The 17,477-nt window shown below is 43.4% G+C and overlaps 2 protein-coding genes across 2 annotated transcripts; one reads left to right on the top strand and one right to left on the bottom strand.

The window, feature by feature from the left end:
* Window positions 1–1,339: 1,339 nt before the first annotated feature.
* On the bottom strand, window positions 1,340–12,645 carry pelp1 (proline, glutamate and leucine rich protein 1). The gene is made up of 19 exons (XM_037112423.1): window positions 12,473–12,645; window positions 12,182–12,246; window positions 11,799–11,904; window positions 11,493–11,642; window positions 10,655–10,726; window positions 10,433–10,492; window positions 10,177–10,333; window positions 9,862–9,994; window positions 8,973–9,060; window positions 8,576–8,664; window positions 8,011–8,124; window positions 7,506–7,656; window positions 7,037–7,190; window positions 6,902–6,957; window positions 6,605–6,735; window positions 5,540–5,642; window positions 3,591–5,231; window positions 2,039–2,353; window positions 1,340–1,920 (listed from the first exon to the last, which is right to left on the bottom strand). The coding sequence occupies exons 1-19, from the start codon at window positions 12,611–12,613 to the stop codon at window positions 1,828–1,830; spliced, it is 3,819 nt and encodes a 1,272-aa protein (XP_036968318.1). The 5' UTR covers window positions 12,614–12,645; the 3' UTR covers window positions 1,340–1,827.
* A 146-nt stretch (window positions 12,646–12,791) lies between these two features.
* On the top strand, window positions 12,792–17,442 carry med11 (mediator complex subunit 11). Its single transcript, XM_037112437.1, has 3 exons — window positions 12,792–12,923; window positions 14,142–14,272; window positions 14,884–17,442. Exons 1-3 carry the CDS (start codon window positions 12,854–12,856, stop codon window positions 15,061–15,063), a joined length of 381 nt encoding a protein of 126 aa, XP_036968332.1. The 5' UTR covers window positions 12,792–12,853; the 3' UTR covers window positions 15,064–17,442.
* The last annotated feature ends 35 nt before the right edge of the window (window positions 17,443–17,477 follow it).

The following is a 17,477-nucleotide window of genomic DNA, read 5'->3' as shown; positions in this document are numbered from 1 at the left end:
TTGGGAATTCCTCTCAGTGACTGTGGCTGGAGGAAAACAACAGCTTCCAGTGTTTGCTCAGCAATAAGATGACCTTCATTTCATTTTGCATACGAATGAGTGGGAGCATCTTCTGATATGAGTAATGAATATCTCTCGAGTTATCTCAGTAACATTCCACTCAGAACAGTATGAATGGTCTTCACGCCCTGTTTACTCGTTATGTATTCATCATTTAAATAGAAATATGGGAAGCCGTGAGATTATAATCTCAACTTCCTCATTATGATGTAACCGCGTCTGTGTTGTAACCATACAGACTGATTTCCAGATGAACCTGTCTGTGAGAGAGACGCACAACCTCGATACAAAAAGCCCTGCCGATGCTTTTCAACCTATTTTGAAGTTAATGTTTAACCTGAGTCTTGTTTTTTTACTCACTCAGCACGGAACATCATTCTTTCTCATATTCTAGCCAGCGTTTTGGCGTTGGTGGTGGACAGCACCGTCACTTAATTCAAAAAATCTCAATCTGTGTTCAGTTTGGTTCCGACGCCTTGACTGCGACGCTCATAGCACACTACTACTTTTTAGAAGGGGGGGCAAAGGGGCAAGAACATCAACATTCCTCATGTCTGACCTGTAAAGCTCTGACTCTGATCATTAGTTTTTACAATTGAAAAAGGAAACATTGTTTACAGAAGTACAGGAAAATAACAATGCACCCTCTTAATTTCAAAATAGGTTGTTATTGTTTCGTGAAATCAGAGGATTCCTTTGCTAAGCAAAAGATAGAACTAATAAATGGGCTACCAACACAATGATCATAGGGCCAGTTGAGTAGGTCTGCTCAAGGGAAACATGATGCAACAATTGTCTTTTATGTCATCGGCGATTCAGTCTTAGATTAGCTGACATCTGTTGTATATTTGCTGCAAGTACAAAACTGGGAAGTATGTGATTTAAAAAACAAAACAAAAAAAATCATTCAAATGCAAAGACAATGCTAGTTAGTGTATGTAAGTGCTATACAGTAAGCGTGTAGTGTTGTTCTCTCAATGTTAAGGGTCAGTACGCCCACAGTATACAGACGCGTTTCTTCTCACGGTATCTGTACAGGTTTATTTTGCCCACGTTCTAAGCCATTTGTCTGAGGTTTCTGCTTCCACAACAATTATCCAGAATATAAAAAGCTGTTTTCAAAAGTTCCACTCTGGTCACAATGAATAATCTGCAGACCTCGCTGGGTTAATCTAATATAATTCGGGGGGGGAAACAATCCTTTGAAAAAACAACAACAACAACAAAAAAAAACAGGATAATTGAAACAACCATTAAATCTCAGAAAATGTCATTATGATTTTTTTTTTTTTTTACTTTTTTTTATAACAAAACATGTGGCAGTTCTGACAAAACATACAGAGCATAAAAGGTACATATAAATCCAAGAAAACCACGTCATAGTCTGAACTGTAGGATACTATGAACTACAAACGAGAACAAAGGCATCACAACGTTCCAGGTGATGTGTTTGATCGAGCCTCAGCTCTGGTCGGGGTCAGCTGTTCTTGGGGCTTTACAAAATGTACTGCTTGTTTTAGTTAAGTCTAGTTCGTGCCAATTACAAGGCGGGTGATGTGACCCATAGTCCCATGCCCCACATGTTGTAGCTTGAAGTTGGAAAAGAAAAGGTAAAAAAAAAAATGTTTTAAAAAATGACGAGATGTTGTATGAGGTAACTAAGCCTTGGAGAAAAAAAAAAATGATGCAGTATTGTAGCAGTATATAATGTATCCATGGTCAGTTCAATCACATCGGTTCAGGTTGGCAATTTTTTTTGTTTTGTTTTTATGAGCGGTTCGATCCGGTGGCACCGTCTTCATCATCAGGTGGACAGGCAACGAAATCAGCCAACATGGAGGCCATGGCGTCTTCATCCATCTGCAGGACAGACAAAGAAACAATGTTCACACAGTGTTAAAATGGATGTGATTATGCTGCATCACTCCTACACAATTGAACCAGAAAATCCCAAACAAGAATCACATTTTTTTTTTACCTTTTTCTTCTCAGTGCTCTGCCCCGCCTCTTCCTCCCTGTGCGCCTCCTCTCTCTTCCTCTTCACTCCTTTCCCCTCCTCTCCATCGCTCTCCCTGCCTCCTCCTCCTCCTCCTTCGGCATCCTGCTCTGCTTGTACTTGTTCTCTTGTCTCAGGGTCTGTCTCCTCTTGCTCTTTCATGTTCGCATCTCTTGAGGTTTCAGAATCAGCCGCTGCCACGTCCCCTTCTTGAACAGCTGCAAGCTGTTCCTCCTGCTGACTCGATGGCTGGTCATCGCTCATGACGGCTTCCTGTGCGGGTTCAGCTCCCGACTCCTGTTGAATTGAAGAGAGTCAGCTTTTGGTCGGAGAGCTCGGTTTCCTTGTAACAACACTAAGAATATCAGTTTAATTTGTCTAGCACTAGTGGCACTAATCCAATCCATCATGGTTCCCATTGATTATTATTATCCTCAATACATTGTTTCTCCTCTTTCTCTCATAACAGCTTATAGAATACTAATTGCTTAGACTTCCATTGACACCTCATGTCCTCACAGCAAAATTTCGTGGATATCTTAACTCAGATGAGATGCTACATAGAAGACTAGACGTCCTGTCTCTGCCGGTTGCACGGCAACCAGCTGTAAAACAGTGAATGGTTGTTTCAAACTTCTCCTTTTGTACGGATTATACCAGATACACTGGGTTAATCATTCAGCTTTATAGGAGTGGATTATGTTACCGTACAGGTACACTGGATGGGTCAGGTGTTCCCTTGTTTATGCTAAGCTAACCAGCTGCAAACTGGTTTCACTGTCCATTTCACATTTGTTCCACTGACTACACTTCTGCACTTCAATTCTTGTCAGTGCTTACACTTCAACTTCTTTCAGCAGACGCTCACTTAAAGAGTCATCCATCAACTGCCATTTCAACTCTCAGCTCACATCATTTTAGGGCTTGTATACTCATATATACTAATTTTTCTTCCAATTAATGCTTTTTTTATCTTATTTATGAGGTTACCATATATGAGGAAGTATGTAAAAATAAGGATGCTGATGCAGTGTGTTCTTCAGCTGCTCTGCCTCAACTCTGGACAGATAGCTATACCTGTTGCTAAAGTAACTGCTAACTACTGATAAACAGCCTCTCAGTGAACACTGGACTGAGCAGGGTGCAGCTTTTGCAAAGAATGGAAGCTGGTTACAGTGATTTATGGAGTTTCCTGATGGACAGATACCATTAGCTTTGTGCCAGAGTAAACGAGACTCAGGATGTCTGGAGCGAAATCAGGCAAGATAACCACCTCGGTATTGATTTTGGTGTTATTAAACCAGCCTCTGTGTCGACATAGGTGTTGTTCTGTCCCGGTCTGGCTGTGTTCACTGGAAGCTGATGCTGAGTGCTAATGTGGTGTAACACACAGTCTAATTTGCTACTGCAAACACCGATCAATAACAATGATAAGTCCTCCTCAGCTACCTGTTCTTACAGGAAACCTTTAAGTAAGCCAAAGCAGGTAACATCTGATAGCTGTTTCATGGGAACTTTTAAGCTGTGAAGGTACCTGTAGACTCTTATTGGACGTGGATTCTTCTGAGGCAGCTTTCGGCTCAGTCTCATTGGCTCCTTGCTCCCACAGGTTTGCTTCCTCCTGCAGTGCTCCTCCTCCCTCCCCTCTTCCTGCCTCCACAGCCGCCTCCTCGGCCTCGTCTCTCTCCTCCATTGCTCCTCCGGTGACACACAGGATCTGTGGCATGGTGGGGTCGTCCATCCTTTCACTTTCGTCCTCCTCGCCCTCCCCCTCTCGCGCCTCCTCCAGGACTCCGATGCTCTCCACCTCCTGCACCTTCATCCTGTCCTCCGCAAACAGCGCTCTGTTGGTCTGGATTTCCTCTATCCCTCCCTCTGCTTCTCCCTCCACACTGAAGCCGGGCAGCTCTCCTTCTTCCACTGCTGCTGCTCGGAGCATCTTCCCCTCCTCCGTCCCTTCCTCTCCAGCCTTGTCCTCTGCTCCCTCCAGCGGAGGTATGTCCCCATCCTCCTCATCCTCCTCCTCATCCAGATCCTCCCCCTCTTCTTCATCGTAATCCTCATACTCTTCCCCGTCGTAAAACTCTTCATCAGCAAAATCGCTCACTTCCTCCTCCTCCTCCTCTTCCAGCCCTTCCTCTTCCTCCTCCTCCAGCTCCTCGTCGTCCTCCATGTCTTCCTCTTCCTCCTCCTCATCGTCGGTGCTGTTAATGTTGATGACGCCGGAGTCTTCGTTGCTGGGGGGCGGTGGCGGGTGTGGGTGGAGATGCCGTCCCTGCTGGCTCAGCTGATTCTGCAGCTGGTGTATCTGGAGCGGCAGGCCGATGGGACCAGGCTGACCTGGGGCGGAGGGCTGCAAGAGCATCTGTTGGAGTTGCGGCCTGCTGGGCAACGAGTCCCCCAGACCACCGGGTGGCGCTGTGAGTGCGCTGGAGTTCAAAGGTGGAACCAGGGAGACCACCGAGGCCCCGGAAGAAGGGAAGGAGTTGATAGGGGTGGTGGAGGTGGTGAGCAGGGGGGAGGAGGTGGCGAGGTCGTTGGGGAGCGCGACCCCGTCTATTGTCGCGCCTGTCGCTGTGGTGGGGACCATGGTGACCGACTCGCCTCCTGGTAGTGCAGCTGTGGTGCCCCCTTGTGCGGCAGAGGCCATGTTCTGAGAGTTGGCCCCTGCCGTGTCATCCTGCTGGTTCTCCATGTTGAGCATCCCCGGGGGAACGATGACCACGCTGTCGTCGGAGTCGCTGGCTAGAGAGATCTCGACGTCATCCGCTTCCTCTCTGTCGTATCGGACAAACACGGGTCTCTGCCCCTCCGGAGGGGCCAGTCCGGCAGGGTCCTGCTGGTGGTGCGCATGCGGGGAAAGAATCATGTCTCCTGGGGTCGGGGTTTGGCCCGGCAGTCCCGGAACCAGGGAGAGGTGGTTCTCCAGAGAACCAAGCAGGGAAGCGGGGCCAAGGCCTAGGGTGTGGCGGGTTGGAAAGGGAGGGCCAGGGGCAGGGCCTCCAAGGAGGGTTGGCAAAGTGAGACCAGAGGTAGGTCCCTGGGTGGAGGGGAGCACTGGAGCGGTAGGGGTGGGCTTCAGGGCAAGTGGTGGCAAGGGCAGGGCGATGGAGGGAGTACGAGGGTGAAGCAGGGAGTTACAGATGGTCAGAGCCTCAATGCAGAATGTAGACACCTGGGAGGAGAGAGGAGGGACAAGCACAGAGTTATTAAAAACTGTGAAAAGACTGACAGCAAAATGTAAGCCAAGTACACGATGCTGGTTCTGGGGTGTTTTCTTTGCCTAGTTAGAAACCTCTGGGCATAGTTCACAGAGACTGTTGTCACGAAAATAGAAAACTGTATTCAAGAATCACCCACTTTTTAAAGTTTCACTATAGAAAAACACAGTTTCCTCAAACCAGTCCACGAAGATATACCACACAGCAGTCTCAACCTCTTAAAGTCTAACTTTCTCACTCAGAACAATAACACAATAATCACCTTGAGGTTGCGGTCATTGCGTCCGTTGCTGAGGATGGACACAGCGCAGGTCAGAGGTGGGGGCCAACAGGGTGATGGGACCAGGACGAGAGCCAGCAAAAACCTGAAAATCGATACCAGCAAAACACTGATATGAACACAAACAGTGTAGTACCAAACAGTGGAATGTTTACTCAGTGTAAAACCGAACCCTGTATGGCTCATTGACTGCCACTCGACAGCTTCACTGTTAAACTTTCTCCCTGCTCACATTGCTAACATCCATCAGTCCTGAGCACTTCTAGCATTGCTCTCCCCATCTCTGTTGCCAAAACTCCTCTGTTAGCATATTTAAACAAAGCTTGGATGATGAAGCATATCTCCCAGCTCCAACCCTAGTCCTGCTCCATTGTTTCATTTAAGAACCAGCATGAATTTCAAAACTTTTTATTTGGCAAAAAACTTTTCAGTGTGGCTCAACAACATTCAGGACACGGCTCATAAAAATATGACTATCTTCCTGAAGTTACAGCAGCAGGTGACATATTGAAACCTGACATTACTGTATATAAAATTAGGATTTCTATAGTTCTGAACGTTCTCTTGAAAACATTTGAGTACACAGCTCAGTAAAATATATAATCCAATCCAGATCTGATTGTAGCACTAAAATGTCTTGGAACAATGTTACATGTTACATCTTTAATGTAGTCTGTTTCTTGCACAGATCCATTATGTCAGAGTAATAAATAAATCAATGGACTACATAGACAAAAAAAATGTTGGATACACTGCATATTAATCTAATCCATTTCACCACAACCTGGATTCAAAATAATTTAGACTTATGTGTTGTTATGCCACCCCACTCAATATTGCCTTGCTCTGGCACTGCTTACTTCAGCAGACAGTTTATGCAAAGGGCTATTAAGTGTGGATATCAACATTTGAGATTACAGCTGATGGTTAGACTTTAACATCATAGTCATTAATAAGTTCTGGCAAAAGATATTCAAAACACGTGCGCTGAAAGTAATAACCCAAACCACATCACTTCTATGTACATCTATGATGTGACTGTGTTACCTGTACAGCTCCCGTCGGCTGAGAGCACTGCTGTACTGCCCACTGACGCCCCCTGCAGATTCACATGTAGTGTTGCTGCTGGACTGCTGCTGTAAGCGCACACACAGTGGCAACACCACATCGTGCAGGCGCTGTGAGAAAAACGAGAGCAGAAAAACCACTGACTGACACTGTAATTTAACAGGAAAATGACTCTTTAGTATTAGTTGTGAAGCAGTTACAGTCAACATCTCAATGTTCTGGTTAAAAAAAAAAACCAAACATGCAGCAACAATACAATGTAACCCTGACATTTACCTTGTGTATATCATCCTTCAGCAGTGTGCCGCTGGTCAGTATGATTTGTCTCAGCACTGTTTAGAAGTAAAGAAATGTGTGAGATTACACCAAAAATACAGCAGACACAGGACTATTATATAAAGATGTAATTACCCCTGAGGGCTGAAAGGCAAGTATCCTGATTCGCCAGAAGGTCTCCTTTTCTCTGGAGTGACGGCCCGACTGCATCTGCCATGACTAATGTTTTTGTCCGCCGCGGGCCAGGCTTCCCTCCAGGAACAACATCTGCCGACAGACCCGCCCGGAGCTGTGGGAAACGACACAGAGGGAGTAAGAGGGATAGGAGGCCGGCTTGAGCAACACTTACTTGCTGCTGCACTCACATGTGACAAACAGCTGACAAAGTCTTGATCACGGCTCAGGATATAAACACTCAGGATAAGTTGATTGTGGAGACTTTCCATTATCAGGATAAAGATTAATATTCGCACGAGTCACATGAAAACACTGTCGGTCCTACAAATGATTCCCAGATTTATTTTGCATTGCCACAAGGGAAGTCTTTCCTGTAATTCCAACACTAAAGATGTGTGTCCCATCTGTGATTGGTGAGTGAACTAACCTTGACAGACTCCGCCCCTGGTGTGATGTCACCTAACAGGTGGTTAAACAAGAGCTCTGAGTGGCCAGGGCTTCCCTGAAGGATGCTAGCAGAGGTTCCGGCCACCTGGAGCCACAGCTCTAAGGTTCTGTACACTGCCACGCGCACAGAGCTGCGGGGATGAAGAAGAGACACAGAAGACGAGTGCTTCAGCTGTAAAGTTATGATCTGACAGCAGCAAATCATCCACACTGCTGCTTCTAAATAAACCGCTTCTTTCCCCTACCCCGCTGATTTAAAATTACAAGCTAGGTAACTTTTAGAGTTCTTTCAGCACTCAGCTCCTTCACAAACCAGTTTGTATCCTTAATGTCACCTAGAGGAAACAAAAAAAAAACTGTTCCAAAAAATAGTCTAGTCTTTATTTATTATCTAATTATAAAACAGCTGACAGGAGTAATGTTAGTGCTTCACTTCTCCTCTTTAATAATGTGGTGGGATCAGTCTGTGACAGTACTGTAGTTACCTGTAGGCTCTCTGCTGTCCCATACTGGCTTCGGGTAAAGGCGTCCAGGCAGACAGGGTTTGAGAAAACAGCCTCTGTAGCACAGCGGCATACTGAACCATGCCGCTACGCACACTGTAATATGCACAGTAGAAAACAAAGTGTCAGTACCACACAACCATCAACACAGTATTTAAAGTTGGGTGGCCCAAAGTGGGGCCAGCAGGCCAAATGTGGCCCGCTATAAGGTTCCATTTGGCCCATCAAATCTTTCTATGGAGAACAAACAAACATATGACCCTAACCTTAGTTATAAAAATAATTCAAATTAAACTTCATAATTCAGTAAAAATACTCTTTAAATATGCAATATCCCCAATAATTAATTATTTTGTTTATCATCTGAGCATGCTTTTTGACCATGGCCCACCATTTAGTTGGATTTTTGGCCCTTGAAGGGAAAAGTTTGGACACCCCTGATTCAAAAGTGCTACATTATCTAGTGTTGGTATCTATATGATTATTAAAGTATTAACTAGTATTTACTGTACTATAACAGTTTGTGTGTGCACATGCCGGTACTCACGCTGTGATGAGGGATGATAAGACCTCCAGTGTGTTGGTGTGTATGATAGGCAAGACCAGCAGCCTCACACTTCCATCTCCTGTTAAATTCTGAGACACACACACACAATGAGCAATATTGTATGTTAGCATGTTTATTCAATGTAGACGCTCTATTCTGCTGCTTATATACAATGCACCACTACCATCTTCCATACATCCAGATGCCCTTGATGTGATTTAAAAAAAGGGCAAGCTGAACAATCACCAATTACAGTCTGGCAGTGGTTCAAGTTCAGTCTGTAGGGAGCTCCAAGTCTCTTGATTAACTAATGCATTTACTGCTGCAGTGTGTATTAACACATCTGAGCTCTCTATTGTGATATATGCACTATGTATGTGTGTATGCATGTGCTCACTATGCTTTTGGAGCTGACAGCGAGGGCTCGGCACACTAGGTTGAGTATTGGTCTGACAGGCAGACGGACAGCTGAGGCTGGATCCACCCTGATGGACAGAGATAAAAAAAAAAAGAGTTACTGAAATGGTCATCTGAGCAAAACATGCTATCGCTGTTGTATCTGAGTTTTGATTTACATCCTTATATGCGCCAGGAGGGAAAAGGGCAATTAAATGTAATGGGGCAGAAATGTGAGTGGTTGTCAAAATAAGTCTACGTAGCAGTTAAGCGCAAAGGCAGTTTCTGGCCCAAAATAAACATTTCCTCCGATGTGACATGATAAGATGTAGCTTTAATTATGCATATGTGACATGAACTTTTGACTAAGCAGTTCCCTTACACCTTGTGAATGTGTCAATTTTGTGTACATACATTTTGTGTCATACATCAACAGGAGAGACTTGATGTTCTCTGTGATTAGGTGGAAACGTGTTCATATTTCAGCATTCAGACAAAATGTGTAGGAAAATAAAATGTAAGGGAAACTGCTGAAGAAGCAGTCTCCCTTCTTCATTAAATAAATTACGTAGAATTGGATCGGTGTATAGGCTTGTGATACCAAGGTCAGCACAATTTCTTCATTGGAGAGTGGGCTGTTGGCAGTGGGGCCCAAGTAATCTGGACATTGTTTCTGGCAATGTGGTTTTCAGTGCTGTACGCATCACAAATGACATTCCACTGAAAGCAGGAGGGGCAGTTTTCTTTAGATATCTAAAAACATTTCAAAACCAAAAGGTATCCTAAAAGCAGTAAACCAATAAATATAAAATGAGAGTTGTTTTGTTATTTGGGTAAACTCCCCCATTAAACGTGGAGTTTTCCATTTACGTTCTGTAAAAATGTTTTACCTGAGTGTGTGTTTGAGTGCTAGGCAGACAGCTGTGTATCTGTGCTGGAGCTGCAGCAACAGCAGGGGATCGGATTGGTCAAGATAGGGAAATGCCAGCTCCACTCCTGGACCTTCGTACTGCACCGTTCCATCTGTCACGGCCAAAAGAGCATCAGTTCAATAAATATGCAAAGTGATCACTCTGAACTCATTTTTTATATGACAGGTGTATAAATGACTCATAGCAGTAGATCATCCCCGAACGCCACCAAAAATGTCACATTGGAACCTGGCTGAACAGGGAAATTCAACCACCACTGATAGAAAAGTGTACCTGTTTCGGAACCCTGGTATATCTGAGCCAGTTGGCCATTGGCTGAGGCCAGTAGGCAGTGAATCTGATTGGTCCAACCCTCAGCTCTGCCAGCACCCACCCCTCTATCCAACAGGCCCCCCAGGCAGGGCAGGTGACCATAACATTGACAGGCCATCTGAAGAAAGACAGAGTGAGATGATGGAAAAAAGAGACAAGGTTACAAAAGATTGTGAAAGCCTTATGTAACCTCTCCACAACAGTGAGAATCACAAACCTCTTGTGTTTTCTTGTTTGTACTGTCCATTTTGGAGAGAAAATACGCCCCCAGTTTGTCCTGAAAGAGAAAAAAAAAAAAGACTCCAGCTTTTTTTCCTCAAATGACTGAAGTTAAACACAGATGATCCATAAAGGTATTTGTTTATAATCTGAACCAATGGTTTCTCAATGACAAGCCACTGTTTTACTGCAGTCTCGTCTGTTCTTCAGTGGGTCTTACCTTGAGGGATCCACAGGCTCTGGGGTAGTAGGTCATGCAGGCCATCATGCCCTCCATAGCTGCCAGCTCACACTAAGATCACATAAGTAAGAAAGAAAAATGTAGCTGTTAGCAGGGCTGAACAATATATCATTTCAGCATCATATTCGCAATGTGTGCACGGAAAATAGTCTCACTGGAGGATGTGCATTGTGCTGTAAGGCAGTCTGATATGACATCAAGTACGATATAAGGGTTCTTGGATCACAATAATTCTGGAATGATCAATCATTTCCAAATATTCCAAATATTCAAGTCATCTGGTAAAAAAAACTGTTTTTATTTATATGAAATGATATATCACAGAAAAACAGAATATTGCAATGTTTATTTCTCCCAATATGATGCAGCCCTCGCTGCTAACACGGGTTCAAATGGTTAGTTTTAGGGTGAGATCTGAGCTCCTTCACCTATCAATCAATCTCTAGGGTACTTTTTTTTTTTAGTTAATGTATTCATTGTCCAGTCATGTAACAGCCAGGCTTAGAGTCCACATTTCATGCAATCAAAATAATTTGAAAGATGCGGTTATCATGTAAAAAGTTTACACACAGTAGTAAATGTCTTTGTTTATAAAAAGTGGGTTGTCAGATTACCATGTGGGGATGCGGACATATAGTCTTTGTATTCATCTAGATAAAAACAGAACTTCTTACTGGTGCTTTGCTCAAAATTAAAAAAAAAACAAAAACCCTCACATGGCTTGAGACATCTCTTTCCAATTAAGCTACTGATGTGCCGTTTTGTAAAATCTTGAATCTTCCCCGTCATTGCTGAAGGTCCTGTGCCCACCACTCACCTCTGTCTTAAGGCCCAGCAGAGATGTTAGGATGCCGAGGATGGAGTTGAGGCCGACCTCCCTGGCCAGCTCTGGTAGCTGGGACGAATACTGCAGCACGTCCTTCAGGACGCTCGCTGCGAGCTGGATGGTCTGAACTGGAGCCTGAGACTGCAGAGTGAAGCCCACAGACACACAAGAGAAAGGATGAGAAGGAGAAATCAGAGAGGATGGTGCAGCGCTTTGTAGATTCTCATTTTTCATAATGTGGGTTTTATCCACAATACAGCGTTTGAGTGTAGTTGAGTGTGTATTTGTGTACCATACCTGTATGACCTGCTGCAGAGAGCGCAGCCAGGAGAGACAGTGTTGCTGGAACAGATCGCTGGAGCTGTCCTTAACCAGCATGGAGAGCAGGCAGAGCCCCTCAAACCTGTGCACGCAAACACACAGAAAAGACAAAATAGAGAGGTCAGAGTACAACAAATAAGTTATTTGCCTTATGATCAAGTCTATAGTCAGACTGACAGGTGACTCCAACACACACACACACAGTAACCAACCGGTAGTCTAAGGCATCAATACAAACTGTCCTCAGATTCTCTGCCACACATCATTCCATATTTTCAGTGAATACAGAAACGCTTTACAATAACAACACAACGACGTTACCACTGGCATCACAGGTCTGGTGCCATTCATTCTCTCACCTCGTTTTGCTCGAGCCGAGTTTGGCATTGCTGAAGCCCACGAGCCCACCGACGGCGCTCGCGCTCTGCGGGGACAAAATAAATGTGTTAAACAATGCAGAGGGGGGGAATCTGTTACACGACCACAACCGCAGCCCAGCCTCAGTCCCACTGCCTCTGCCCCACCGCATCTCCACACACCAGCCCAGTGAACGACAAAGCCTGGAGCAGCTGCAAGCGTAAGCGACAAGCAGGCAAACAGGTAACTTAACTAGCTTCCAAGCTAACACGCCTCTCTGGGCCGGGCCCTACCTGCGTCGGGAACACGCCATGCTCCCTGTAGCTGGTTAACAGAGCCGGTATATACTCCGGACGCTGTTCTTTAAGAACCGACACCAAACCCTCCGTCAGGCGCATAGCAGATGGGCCACGCAGCCAAGCCGATGTAGCCATCTTGCCTCTCCGCTCAGCGCACGTCACCGGTGTGCGACCGATGACGTCAATTTCGCGAGCGCTTTTGTTGTTTGAGCAGCTTCGGCCGCTCGGCTTTCACGCTCCGGTCTCGAGGAAGTGAACGAGTCGTGGGGATTTAGGTTTGCTCCCGGACCACACAGTGTGTTTAATGTGACGGTGCATTGGAACTTGTTCTCTGGTAGGGTAGCCGTTGACTGGAGCCGTTTTACTGCCTCACTCATGGCTAACGAACGGCTAAGAGCTCTTGAGGATGTCGAGAAGGAGATAGCGACGATCCTGCAGTGCGCCGGTGAGGACACATTCCATCTAACAGCATTGCCAATATGAGACTTTTTCATACACCTGTGGTAATTCTGTAACAGTATAGATTGGTAATCAGACATGACAGGAACCAATAATTTAGAGGCCCAACAGCCGGAATCCTTCATTAAGTAGCAGAGTTTGATTCCTCTCATGCAATCGTGAGTTTTATATTTAAAACCTGAGCAGGGCAGGACAAACAACTTGGCTAAGCGGGCAATTTGCCAGGGGCCCTGGACCCCAAAAGTCCAAGGGTCACTGCATGTCAGTTGGGGTTTTCTTTTTTGGGAAATTTGATTTATTATAGATCTGTTTGAAATTTCGCAGTTTTTTAGAGAATCTGATGCTTGGTTGGTTTGTGTGTGTTTGTGTGTGTGTGTGTGTGTGTGTGTGTGTTGGAGGGGACATCACCTATCAGTCTGGCTATGGACTTGATGGATCATCATAAATGGATCAATTGAAATTACATCAAATCATAATTTTTCTTAAAACTATTAGACTGAGTCTGAATCTGTGTAATGTGAATAGTGTTGCTCATGATCTTAGGAAACTGGAGGCCATAGTGGAGCATCAAACAGCTAAAGAGCCTGAGGATTGTGTTTGTTAAACTTGCCAGCACTCACAGTTGCTCCTAGTAACGAAATTCTAGGGATCATTTTTTTTTAAATTATGATGTTGAATATTCACCAAGTAATGAACGACAGTGAGTTAATGAAATGCTACATTTTAGATCCATCTCTCATATCATTTAGGTCACATCTCCCACACGACTCAATAATGCTATAATGCCAGAAATGAAAGTGATCACAACACTGAGATATTTGGTAAAAAAAAAACATACATGACAAAATAATATTAACTTGAACCTGCGATTTCTGATACAACTGTCAATTGCTAATTGTGATCACATAATTCCCGTTATCACCAAGAGTGCAATATTTCTTTGCGTCTGCTGGATGTCTAAATTGGGAACAATTTGCCCACCTGTTCATATTTTAACTTTATAGGGTTAATCATCTGTCAGATTTTGTGTTGAGCTTGTTCTGGTGTCCCTTTGTTGCCCAAAAGTACAATAAATTTACCCTTTTTAAGTAATTGTGTATTGGTATGCAATCACGGACTCACTGCAAATTTAAAATCATGTTTTTGGCACTGCTTACACATCTGTTCATAATACTCATATGTTGCTGTGTGTTTCCCATGGCAGGTAATATAGTTCTGGAACTCTCCAAGGACAAACACAATGCCAGCCTCCTGGACAGACAGCTGGTCCAGTTCCAGGGCTCTGTCAATCGCGTGGAGAGCGAACTGAGTGGACAGATCCGCTACCTCACACAGGTCAAACAACACAGGAGTAATAGTATGAGTTCTTATATGTGTGTATTATAACTCAAAAACCACTGCTACAACAACAGAGCTTTATTGTCTAATAGTACAGGTATTGTAAGTTTGTAAAATGTTGCAATTTTTTTTTATCATGCTACAGCTACAGAGGAATTCTGATTTTCTTAGGATACATATTTTTTATTTTTTTATTTAAAGTTAAAATCCCCCACTGTCAAAAAAAAACAAAAAACATCAGAATTCGGAGTTTATTGTCAGAACTGAGAAAAATGCAGAACTAAAATTGTTCATAGTGGCTATAATCTTTCTCTGTACTAAGCTGATATGGAACAACTTAATACTGTAGCTTTGTGTAAAAACTGACTGAAAACTATAAAAATTAGACTGTACGTACTGCTTTTACAATTGAATTATACTTTCCATCTTTTGTCATTTTAATTTTTTTTTATTGAAATAAATCAGTCAGCTGTAAAAGACATCTTATCTCACAGTGGTGATTCTCAAGTGCCATATTGTCCAGTACTAAAATAAATATGTAATCAATCAAACTGCCCCAAAGAGCAGCAGAATAAAGCCGTGGTGCTCCTGTCTTTTTTTTCCCCCAGGTAGCTACTGGTCAGCCTCATGAAGGTTCCACTTACTCAGCGAGGAAGGACTGTCAGATGGCGCTGAACAGAGCGGAGTATGCCAAGGTCAAACTGGGAGAATTGGGACGGACGTGTGAAGTGATGCTGGAGCAGCAGCAGCAGCAGCAGCAGCAGCAGCAGCAGCAGCAGCAGTCATGAGAGCAGAGGGGGAAACTGGCTGGATGCTGAGATAGTGTTCGCTGAGCAGCATTTCACTGTGATACCCCGTGTGACTGTATCTGTCCTCATTCTCCACTTAAACCAACAGCCTTAAAGCCTTTTTCATAGATCATCTGTACTGTTATTACGAATACCGAGGTGTCACAAGAAACGCAAACTTGCATTTGCTGGGTACATTTTTATTGTTTGGCACTCCTGTTCATTTTTCCCATTCATGTGCGTAGCAGGTCAAATGCAGACCTTGGTAAGATACTTAAAAATGCAGCTGCAAATACAGTAGTCAGGGGTCTTTCTGGAACCCAGAAAGGTAGAAAATCCAACAGAGGAAAAAGCTGTGTGGAATGTTGTCAGTCACAAATGTTATGAGTGATGAAAGTCCAAAATTGAGAGTGGCAGGGGCAAGCTCGGCAAAAATAGTGTATATTTGGTGTGTACTCTCAGTATTCCCTTCAGCTTTAGTTTTTGTCATATTCTGAGCACTTGAGACCATTTTTTTTTTTTTATTTCAAAGGCGTCTCCAAGACCTGTTAGCATCATGCCTTTTGCATCGTTAGAGTGTTTTGGACCCCTGGCAATGCTGATGGAGCATGGTGTGAAATTACCTCCAGACTGGTGACCATAATGTATATTTTGGTAAGGGGTTTCAGCAGCTTTGCATAGAACATGTAACAGGAAATATGCTGAAAATACTAAGTCATTAGATGGTATATCATGCAGTCGAGTGAGTAAAGATTTACTTTGACCAAGAAAGGTCTCCTTAATGAAAGCCAGCACAAATAATTATAGGTGGTGCAGGATTGTCAGAAGTAACATAAGTATCACTATCATTTATATATTCATTAATTACACTGCTTGAACTATTGGAAAAAATGAAGCAGAGCAGCAATATAGAGGTGTGGACTCTGTGGATTTGTGAAGAACCCCTGCACCATAGTTTGTTTAGAGTTCAACAGATGAAGTTTCTATTTTCAGTATTTTCCTGTAAAGAATTGTATCAGCTGCGGAGTGACTGAAGAGTCCATGTTCCATGATGTGCTCCATTAGTATGTTCATATGACAGGATAGGAGCGCCGTAAGTGAGAGAAAGCCCGATGTTACTCAGAGGATGGGGTCTAACGGAAAGTCTCACTTTCAGATGAAGTGTTGCAAAGTTTGCGACCCAAAATCTTTGAGAGAAGGCTCTTGTGTCCTCAACATCTCAGTTACATTACACCAAGCTCGGAAAACAAATCTGGACTTTTGCTTGCTCAGTAGTGTGTTTAATTCAGCTCACCATCATTTTCTAAACATGATCATTTCAAAGGGTGTGTTGTTCATGAGATCAGTTCAAGTTGACATCACCCTTGATTCTGAAGACTTTTCTCTTTTTTTTGACCAAAATAAAAATGTTTTTATTTAAAACAATTGATGATTATTTGAGTATCTTGTAGTAGGAATTTGATTGTAGTTTTCTTACAGTATAGATAGCACTCACATTACAATGTAGCATAAAAGGGAGGTTTGATTATAGTGATATTGCTGGAGACGTCTCTGAAAAATCTGACTTTTATTATTCTAAAATCATGTTTCTACATGCAAAAACTAAAGAGTCTGTTTGGAGACACTAACAAACCCAATTGCAGACACACAAACTCTGGAGAAGTGAAAAAGGTGACAACATACAAAACTAAAATCCTCTTCATTCAATTCTACTACCCTGGTTGACAAAAGGTGACCAGTTTGCAGGTGTGCAACGTGTCAAATAAGAAGGGTGGTAACAAAGACGAAAGAACGGCACTTAAGAAACCCAGTTAATATATGGCTGGGATTTGACAATTTGGTAAGAGGTCCTTAAATTAATCACATTTAAGGAATCCTTTTGAAAATAGATTGTTAAAAAATAAATATCCTATGTGGATATCTGAATATTTTTACTCTTAAATACAGTTATTGCCTTGAAAAATCCAGTGTTGAACAAAGCAGTGGGCCAATCAGCATCTAGAGCATTTAATAAAGCAAGGTTGTATTATTTAATTTTTTCTTTATCAGCAGTGTACAATACCGATTCACCCCTGCTCGATCACCATTTTTGCTCCTCTGCTCTGTTTGTGTTTGTGCAGAGTTCCACACTTTCAGTCCATTCCCCTGCTTGAAAGAGCACATGTTCTCCGCGCTCACTGCAGATCTGATGTTATTTTTGTCATTTTCGCTGGCTGTAACATCACATTCAGCGGTTTTACGTCATCAGCAGGCATTTGTACTGAGTTGACTTCGAGGTTTTCAATCTGTATTGAGCCAGTTTTTCATTGGTTTTCTGGAAATTTGTATGTTACAGTTTATAATGGCTTGGTTATTAATTTGATTGCAATAACCATTCAGCGGCAACAACTAAATAAATACATGTTGCCAAGCTT

The sequence above is a fragment of the Acanthopagrus latus genome, chromosome 10, assembly GCF_904848185.1.
Source record: "Acanthopagrus latus isolate v.2019 chromosome 10, fAcaLat1.1, whole genome shotgun sequence".
Lineage (NCBI taxonomy): Eukaryota > Metazoa > Chordata > Actinopteri > Spariformes > Sparidae > Acanthopagrus > Acanthopagrus latus.
Note: the sequence above shows the minus strand (reverse complement) of the source record. Positions and strands in the feature narration are given on the sequence as shown.

Excerpts from the sequence above, each read along its gene's own strand:
- pelp1 (XM_037112423.1), bottom strand. The coding sequence starts at position 12,613 with ATGGCTACATCGGCTTGGCTGCGTGGCCCATCTGCTATGCGCCTGACG. Across the intron at positions 7,191-7,505 it reads CAGGGGCGGAGTCTGTCAAG|CTCCGGGCGGGTCTGTCGGC; the intron begins GTTAGTTCACTC and ends CGTTTCCCACAG. Across the intron at positions 6,736-6,901 it reads TGAAGGATGATATACACAAG|CGCCTGCACGATGTGGTGTT; the intron begins GTAAATGTCAGG and ends TTTTTCTCACAG.
- med11 (XM_037112437.1), top strand. The coding sequence starts at position 12,854 with ATGGCTAACGAACGGCTAAGAGCTCTTGAGGATGTCGAGAAGGAGATA. Across the intron at positions 12,924-14,141 it reads GACGATCCTGCAGTGCGCCG|GTAATATAGTTCTGGAACTC; the intron begins GTGAGGACACAT and ends TTCCCATGGCAG. Across the intron at positions 14,273-14,883 it reads AGATCCGCTACCTCACACAG|GTAGCTACTGGTCAGCCTCA; the intron begins GTCAAACAACAC and ends TTTTTCCCCCAG.